Below are 9286 nucleotides of genomic sequence, written 5' to 3'. Positions count from 1 at the left end.
ACTTTTCCGTTGCTATTGTTACAATCACTACGAAACTGGTACTCTCACGTTTTCCACCGTTACCATTACTTCCATACTACTTTGCTACTAAATATTTTGCTGCAAATATTAAGTCTTTCAGGTGTGATTGAATTGACAACTCAACTACTAATACTCGAGAATATTCTTTGGCTCCCCTTGAGTCGAATCAATAAATTTGGGTTGAATACTCTACCCTCAAAAACTGTTGCGATCCCCTATATTTGTGGGTTATCAACGCCCGCTGCCGAACGGTTGCAAGCTTCGATAGAGCAATGCATCGCCGACGTCAAGAGCAGTGCTGCCAGGAGGGAGGAGAAATCCGACATTTGGTGGCCGACGTTGATGATCAACGTTGTCGCGAAGAAAAGGAACACTGACCTGGCGTACTTGATGGGGGCAGACACGTCGACGATGGAAGGGCACGTGAAGGTGTGGTACCTCGTGGAGCGCGACTTCATCTTAAGCTAGATGCCCGTGCCGGCGGCGACCACGACCACATCACCAACGACGACGCCCAGTCCGAATGCAGTAACCACGTCGACGACGAGCCGGACTACGTCGACGACGACCCAAACCAGTCCCACGGCAGAGGAGTCGCGCCATGCCGAGCCGGCCGTTTGATTCGTTTCACCCTTATTATCCCTTCATTCCGATCGCCGAACTATTAGAGTATGCTGATCCCCGACTTGTGGCATGATGATCGTCGAGGAACTATGACATACTGATCGTCGACTTGTGGCATGATGATCGTCGAACTCGTGACGTCTCTTTTAACAGCGAGAAAGACGAATTTAAAAAGTTGATGTCACGAAAAAAGCGCTGAGGCAACGTCAAAAAGGCACCCGGGCCAACTGCGTGGAGATGCTCTTAATTCACAGCGTGTCCCATTTCTCCACGACTGGCGCCGGCGGCAGGCAGGCCTGGCCGGTCGCTACCGCCACAGGACAGAAAGCAAAGCAACAAACGAAATCAGTGTTGGGTCAGCAGTGAGGTCACCCTGCCTGCCCTGGTGCGCGGCCTCGATACCGCCAAGTAAACAAAAAAGTCTCCACTGCACGAGCAGATTCGGAACGACTCGCCGTCAAAGCGTTCCGCTGTCCTCGGGTCGCTGCGCTGCCGTCGCCTGGTCCTCCTCCTCCTCCTCAGCTCAGTCGGCTGGTCTCGTATCCCTCCCAGCCCCAGTCCCCAGGAACCAGCGGCCTCGGCACTCGGCAGGATGGCTACCCCGCAGTGCTGCGCGGACCCGCCGACGCTCAACCCCGCCGGCGGCGAGGGCAAGGTCGTGGACAGCTTCGGCGGGATCACGGCGTACGTCTCCGGCGCCCGAGAGTCCAAGGCCGCCGTCGTCCTCATCTCCGACGTCTTCGGTAATCCCCCCATCGACCAGAACTCTTATCTTTTCATAACCCGGATTCTCCTCTGCTGGGGAGTAGTTAACAGTGCTTCATGTCTCCCCCCTGCAGGGTTTGAAGCGCCGAATCTGAGGTATACGTTTTTTTTTGCTCTCTGACACATCACGAGCTCTGTTTTGCACCTGCATCTTTTGGTTTAGCAGCGACATGCCTGTAGAGTCCGCAGAGTGCTGTCCTGTTCGTCATGCGGTAGTAGTGAGTTGTGACCGTATTGCCTTTCCCATGCCGTTTTTTCTTCTGTCAAGTTGTGCATATTGTTCAGAAATTGGCAATTTAGTCCCCTGACTCTCTGAAGCCTTCTTCTAATAATAATTCATGGTGGGATTTTAACCTGTCTGTTAAATCTTGAATAGTTAGTCGAATTCTTGTTTTATGAATGATGGCCTTCGCCCTCTACTTTGCTTTGTCGCAACCAACAAGTGTCAGCTATGAAGGAGTTCTGATGTAGTCCTTTCCTCATGAAGGAAGATAGCCGATAAAGTCGCTTCGTCTGGATATTTAGTTGTGGTGCCAGATTTCTTACATGGGGATCCATATGTACCTGAAAACGCCGACAGACCAATACAAGTGTGGTTAAAGGAGCATGCCCCGGTTTGTTGTCTCCTGATTCCCTCAAACCTTGTTCCTTTTATTTTCTTGTAAATGTTCGGGTCACCTTGCTTTAATTTATGTTAAGGTATATGTTCCAAAAGCTTTCCAGTTTGGATCACATGCAATTGCTGGCCTTGGTACTTTGATTCAGACAGTGTTAACTAAAGTGACCAAGGGTGGGATGTGATGACAAAACCAATAGGTCCTAACCTAACAGCACGTATATGGCAGCTTGATATGACATTGTAAGAATATATGTAGGCCCCTGTGTCGCCTGAGGGTGAAGACACGCTTTTTTTTTTTAAATGGAGTTGTGTCAATTTCTGAAGTTACTTCTTGCTGAAGGTGATGTGGCATTATGGTTATTAATCTTTCTAATATAAACGAACTAATTGTTCCTTTATACAGGGAAAAGCATTTGAAGAGGCAAAACCTGTTATTGCTGCTCTCAAAGAACAAGGAGTATCTACTGTTGGGGCTGCAGGTTATTGCTGGGGTGGTAAGCACTGTTTTGTTTTGTTACATCTGAACCCAAATTCTAAGGTTTAACCTGCTAAGCATTATGCTTCTTCTCCTCACATATCAGCAAAGGTGGTTGCTGAGCTAGCGAAAGCTAATGAGATCCATGCAGCTGTTATGTCACACCCTTCTTTTGTTACTGTTGAAGATATCAAAGGTAAGGTCTCTTCCTTGAGAATTCAAGATACATACTTAACATTGTCCCATTTCCAAGGCTTTAGATTCTAACACTACGACATGTGCTATATTTCAGAGGTGAAATGCCCCATAGCTGTACTTGGAGCTGAAATTGACAAAACATCCCCACCAGAATTGGTCAAGCAGTTCGAGCAGGTTCTGTCCTCTAACTCAGGGGTAAGTTCTCATTTCAAGCAACCAGTTCTTCAAATCAACTATGATGTTGGAATATGTGATATAACAGAGGTTAAACTAAGTTGTCAAATTTGAAACTGCCCCAGTGCCAAGCTGTATCTGATTAGTATACTGTTTGACAGTTCCAGCATAATGTGTTGCTACTTCCTCCCAATCTAATTAGCTTTTGACATCAGAGGAGCTATCAATCATCTTTTAATCAAGGGCCAACTAGCATTTATATGCAATATTTTACTTTAGAAGTCAATGGACTTAGCAGCATTTTATAGTACTCCCTCTGTGGCTCCATCCCGTATTAAATGCGGCTCAATCAGATGTATCTAGCATTGAAAAACGTCTAGATACATCCGTTTGAGCGACAGTTAATATGGGATGGAGGGAGTACTAGTTATTATCCATGTGAATGACTAGTTTCTTGGAAGTAAGAAGGTATTACCTTATATTCACCAGAAAGTGTGGTATCATCATGATAAAAACAGGAAATAGATGTTACAGATTGAGAAAAAGCAACCAGAAAGTACAGTAGAATGTAGGTAAATTGGAGACACACATTATCGGTAAGACATTGTTGCAGAATCAGAGCTCAAAATCTTTCATTCTGATATGATCATTATGAACCTACAGATTGCTCACTTTGTCAAGATATTCCCTGGGGTTTCTCATGGATGGACTGTGAGATACAAAAGTGAAGACGCAGGTGCTGTGAAGAGTGCTGAGGAAGCCCTGTCACATATGATCGACTGGTTTAGCAAGAACCTACAGTGAATCTGAATTAGCGGTCCTTTGTCCTTAATACGCCAGTGTCACTCTTCACCAGTCATCATGTAATCATCCAGGGTTTATGTTATAGGGCCTGCATCTTTGGTTGTACAGATCTGTCCTGTGCTAGCATGCATTGTGTGATTACTCATATCGGTCTCTGCTTGTGCTGAACACATTACGATAATACTATTGCACTGAAATAAAAATGCGATATTTGTTGTTTCGAGAGTTGGCTCACTTGTCTCTTTATCTTTCTATAACTTGTGTGGTGATTGTTATTGTCTCATTTTTCGTTATTACAATAATTGGCTCTACCCACTCCAAAGCCGTGGTCCGCTGCCGTCATCTCCAACACCTCGGTAAGGCAACTGTTCGATCTCCAACACCTGCAGCTTTCCAGACTCTGGTGCCGATAGAGTACGTATACTGAGTACTGATAACCATTTTGTTTTTGCAGCGTTCGACGTGCCAAAACTGAGGTACACCGTGAATTTATTTTCTTGTGAGGGTTGAGGGTTACCATTTCGAAATAGCTGGATTTGCTTTCTATTTCCTTTTCATATCCTTCAACATGGAGCAGTTGCTTAGTTTTGTCAGTGGTTTGAGTTTGCGAGGTGTGCTTCGGTAGACCGGGGAACTTATACCCACCTCGTATTGTACACTACAGACCGCCGTACGTATGCAATACGAGGTGGGTATACGCACGGCGGTCTGTAGTGTACAAAAGTATACAATAAGAGGTGGATATATGTTTCCCTTTGTACATTTTGTGAAGGAGGGGGTCTACCGAAGCAAAAGTGTGAGTTTGCATGTAGAAACGGTGGCCTTGGGCCATTGCGTCCTGACGACCATACAACCATGTACTAGATGGTGTTAAGGAAACATATTTCTTATGAGAAGGAAAGAGAGCATGTTGATGTCCTGTTGGTAGTTTTCAGTTCATATTTTTCTCCCTTGTCTACCTATATATTTGTTCAACTTAGTATTGTTAGGAAAGCAACTTGTCTATATTGAAGGCCCAAGGGGCATATATATATATTACACATGACTTGAGGTGCAAGGAAAGTAAACATAGACTAATAAGGACTCCTAGACTAATACTAGTAGACTAATAAGGACTCCTAATACTAATACTTCCTAACACCCCCCCTCAAATGCAAAGTGTATGCAATAGCATTGCATTTGAAGAAGTGTAATACTAAAAACAATGATAATCCAAATCCCGTTTTGAGAGTGTCGTCGTAGCATGAAGAGTCTTCAAAACTTGTCGAGTCGCCGAAGGAGATAACGAAGAGATGACACATCAGAGGTAGACACCGCATCACATGAAGATACAACAAAAGTATCAGGAGAAGATGGGTTGTCAAAAGAAGATGGCACATCGAGAGGAATAAAGCATTGTGCAGAAAATCATAGTCCACGACAACCGTCGGCGAAGGAAGCTCAGCGGATAAGGCATGATGGACGTAGATCGACAATGCAAAAGAAGTCCAGAAAATCCTATAGAAAACAACAAGGGCAAATAGGCCACAAAAGTTGCATAGAAAGGATCAGGACCGGAGAAAGGCTCACGGACTAAGTTATGGTGGACTCGCATGGCATGAGAAAACACAAAATATCAACGGATTTGGTGGACGCAGCGGAAAACAAAGAAAACTAGAAAACACACACTAGATTAGAGATGATGGCAGCGGAAGAGAAAAAATGTATCATGGCGGCGAAGGCCAATTCCAACCAGAGTGTGCGTGAGACGGTCCTGACTGTGTAGAAGGTGGTTGCTCAGTGCGGGAAGCCTGAGTCACAATACCAGCAGTACCCGTCGAGGAATAACCTGAAGCAGGGAGCAGTCGCTTAAGTCTCAGAATATCCTACTCAGTCAAAGCGATGGCTGAAGCAGTTGAGGTAGATGACGAAGTCTCTGTAGATGATGATTGCGCCTGGCGCAAGTGGTTCTTCTTCGTGTAGCAGTGGGACTCAATATGACCATCATTGTTGCAGTAGTCACAATGTGGACAGGGGCGGCCTGAGCCTCCAGAGGGAGTGGGCAACAACGACGGAGCACTCGAGCGAGAAGTGGTCGGTGCAGCAGGTGGCGTAGAAGTAGCCCGCGCAGCGAGCACCGAGGGAACCTCCAGCAAACCAGCACCACGTAAGCGAGTCTCCTCAGCACGAATCTCAGAAAGCGCCTCCATGAGAGAAATGCGGCCACGAGCAAACAACTGAGCACGCTGGGGCTCAAACTCCTTACGGAGCCGAGAAAGGAACTCATGGACGCGATGAAACTCCAAGTTGGCCTGGACAGCCTGGCAACAGGGGCAAGTACGACAGCCAGCAGTGCGAAGAGAATCTAGCTGGCGCCAGATGGCAGAACTCTGTGCGTAGAAGTCATCAACAGTAGAGTCACCCTGCTGAAGATCATGCTCCTGACGAATCACAGATAGGTATAAGGCGTCACCAAAGGGCTTATAGCGCTGACGAAGGCGGGTCCACATCTCAGATGCAGTCGGAAGGCCCAGAAACTCAGAAGCAAACTGAGGCAGAACACTAGCAGTGAGAACGACTGCAGCACGAGCATCATCATCCAGCCACTGGGTGTAAACAGTCAGAGCAGCACGATACACCTTAAGAGCCTCCTCATAAGCCACGACCTTCACATCATAAGCATGCACAGCGGCGTCATCAGCAAGCTTAGCCGCATCCTTCGCAGTCTGAGGAGCATCCGCAGCAAGAGCCGGTGGGGTCAGCGGAGTGGGAGCCACGGGAGGAACCGGACATGGCGGACAACAGACCTCGCCAGAAAGAAAACCCCATAGGCGAAGGCCACGCATGTGAATGCGCATGAAGCCAGTGAACTCGGTGTAGTTAGTGCCATAAAAGATCACCGAACAACGAGGAACAGCAATGTAGCCCGATACTCATGATGAAGACATTTTTTTTTACTTTTTTTAGATCACGAGCAGCCTGCCTGAATCAGCACGAGATTGGAGGAACTGATCCAGAGGGAACCGAGCGGGCCTTGCGATCGGGAGAGGCGGGGCGATGAGATCGGCAGGAGTCTGAGGAGCGGCCTCCTGCAGGTGGGCCAGGAGCTGCGGGCCTGCGTGGCTGAAGATGGAGAAGCGGGGCGGCCAGGAGCAGCGGGCCTGAGGGCGGCGAGATCGGCAGGATTGGAGAGGCTGGATCGGATCAGGTGCCTCGACTTGGATGGGAGGAAACGTCTTGATCTGGCTGATGGAAGGAATCAGCCACGGGAGGAAACGTCTTGATCTGGCTGATGCAAGGAATCAGCCACGGGAGGAAACGTCTTGATCTGCGCGGGAGGAGCTGGGTTCCAGCGGGAGGAGCTGCAGCAGCAATCTGGTCCAGCATGAGGAGCTGGGTTCCAGCGGGAGGAGCTGCAGCAGCAATCTGGTCCAGCGGGAGGAGCTGCAGCAGCGATCTGGTTCAGCGGGAGGAGCGGGTCCAGCGGGAGAAGCAGCGGGAGGGATCAGGAGGACGAGTTGCGGCGTCCGAAAGAAAATGACCTAAGCTCTAATACCATGTTAGGAAAGCAACTTGTCTATATTGAAGGCTCAAGGGGCATATATATATATTACACATGACTTGAGGTGCAAGGGAAGTAAATATAGACTAATAAGGACTCCTAGACTAATACTAGTGACTAATAAGGACTCCTAATACTAATACTTCCTAACAAGTATGACATTCGCATTTGCTTGCATACATATCATTAAAGAATGGAATGCATAAGTAAATTTCAAACATAATGAAAGAAATTCTGACCTCATTAATCTCGATACCGGGAATGGTCTAGAACTGTGCTTTTATGCTCTTTTCTCTTTATGGAAATTTATTTATCTTAAGCTAGTGCTATCCTTCATTCATGGGATTACCCCTAATGCTAATAATTGTCTATCTAATGGAAGAAGATAGAGGACAAGGTTGCTTTGTCTGGTTACTTACTTTGATGTAGTGCTAGATTCCCTGCATGGGGTTCCATACCAGCCCAACAATCCTAACAATCCTGGAATGTGGGTACAGGCACATACTTCATTTTGTTGTTTCTTGAGATGATCCTTTCTTATTTAAGGTTCCTCGGTAACTTATTTTTCTGATTTTTCTGAAGTTGTTTGTGAAAATCTATACACCTTTTTGTCACAATCTTCCTAGCCTAAGTACCCCGTTTCAAACATTGACATCACTCAACGCTGTAGAAATCATAGAAAAAACCCTCTGATCCAGACCTGAAAAATGGCATAATGAGCATTTTGTTGACAATAACGGCATGAGATGACATTTTAATCTTTCAGTAATTTAATATTTCCATCCATTACCTGAAAATATTATAAATAATGCTATGTACCTTAGGAGCTTCTATACATGGCATTTCAGACATGTAAGCAACTGATATTGTGCATCTGAAAGTTAGCTTCTTTTTGAAAGGAAGAAGGTACATATACTCTTTCACTTGTACTCCCCCCGTTCAGAAATTAGTGGCGTGGTTTTACTTCAAATTTGAACAAATTTGAACAAAAACCACGCCACTTATTTCGGAGGGAGTATTTACCAATTCTTTTAAAATGTATGACAATGCACCCCTGGTTGACTACTACGTCATCTAGGTGTGCAAAGGGAGATAACGAGGTGTGCAAACAGTGGCGGAGCCACCACCTGGCGACCCCAGGCAGGTGCCCGAGCTCTGCCCAGCAACCACCGCCGTAATTAATTGTTGGAGCTGCAACACCCAGCTCCCCTCTTCTTCTCTCTCAAACTGCTCTCTTCTTTCATGTTCTCACAATAACACAATAACACAAGAACACACACATGCAGCAAGGAAGAGGAACACAGTGGCTTTGCCAAAGACACTTCCTTGGTGACCACCGTGGCTTAAATGGTTTCTTCAGCCCTCATGGCCACTTTTTTCATTACTCAATGTAACACACACGCACACGCACAGGGATTAGTGAATGCACCTGTTAGGTTTAATCTTGATCATGTATCTGCATTTTCAGTTTCAGTCATGCATGTATTTGTCCAGAGGTTGTACATGTGATGTGTACATGGCGTGCAAAGCGATCTGACGAAGATCGTGGTGCGAAGCTGAAGTCAAAAGGCTGGATGGATAAATAGATCTGGGATAGTCTGTTTGTTAGTTAGTTAGTTAGTTAGTGCATGATAGTTGCATGACCGGGTCATGGAAATCGTGGAGAGATTCCAGGGTCTGTTAGCAGCCGGACGTGCATACATGGAGGACGTGCTGTTAGTGGCCAGTATGGTAGCTGGGTATGTGTACGTACATGTACTACTTAAGTTGTAATGCTGCATATTTGCTTTCAACACAAGAGAATAGAAAGAGAAGAAAAGGCCGGCTGTGTGATACAGTGGCACCAAACACCTGCGTCTTTTTTCCCTGTTCTTGTGAGAGCTACGTGAGGTAGAAGAAGAGTAAGAGGGGCTGAGAGAGTTAGCCCCAACATTTGGTATCGGAGCTAGGTTGAAGATGACGCGTGACTCTTCAGCGAGTGGAGCGCTGGTGCCGGCAGTGGCGCGACGGCGGCGACGGCGACGACGGCGATGGCGGCAGCGGGAAAGCTTTCATTCCCGCTGCT

The 9286-nt window shown here is 46.6% G+C and overlaps 1 protein-coding gene across 1 annotated transcript; it reads left to right on the top strand.

Moving 5' to 3' along the window:
• Window positions 1–1038: 1038 nt before the first annotated feature.
• On the top strand, window positions 1039–3903 carry LOC123441884 (endo-1,3;1,4-beta-D-glucanase-like). Its single transcript, XM_045118071.1, has 7 exons — window positions 1039–1388; window positions 1485–1506; window positions 1898–2024; window positions 2433–2523; window positions 2611–2700; window positions 2797–2897; window positions 3540–3903. Exons 1-7 carry the CDS (start codon window positions 1238–1240, stop codon window positions 3678–3680), a joined length of 723 nt encoding a protein of 240 aa, XP_044974006.1. The 5' UTR covers window positions 1039–1237; the 3' UTR covers window positions 3681–3903.
• The last annotated feature ends 5383 nt before the right edge of the window (window positions 3904–9286 follow it).

Source organism: Hordeum vulgare, chromosome 1H, assembly GCF_904849725.1.
Source record: "Hordeum vulgare subsp. vulgare chromosome 1H, MorexV3_pseudomolecules_assembly, whole genome shotgun sequence".
Lineage (NCBI taxonomy): Eukaryota > Viridiplantae > Streptophyta > Magnoliopsida > Poales > Poaceae > Hordeum > Hordeum vulgare.
Note: the sequence above shows the minus strand (reverse complement) of the source record. Positions and strands in the feature narration are given on the sequence as shown.

Coding starts and splice junctions, on each gene's coding strand:
- LOC123441884 (XM_045118071.1), top strand. CDS start 1,238: ATGGCTACCCCGCAGTGCTGCGCGGACCCGCCGACGCTCAACCCCGCC. Junction 1,507..1,897: donor TTTGAAGCGCCGAATCTGAG/GTATACGTTTTT, acceptor TTCCTCATGAAG/GAAGATAGCCGATAAAGTCG. Junction 2,524..2,610: donor TGCAGGTTATTGCTGGGGTG/GTAAGCACTGTT, acceptor CTCACATATCAG/CAAAGGTGGTTGCTGAGCTA.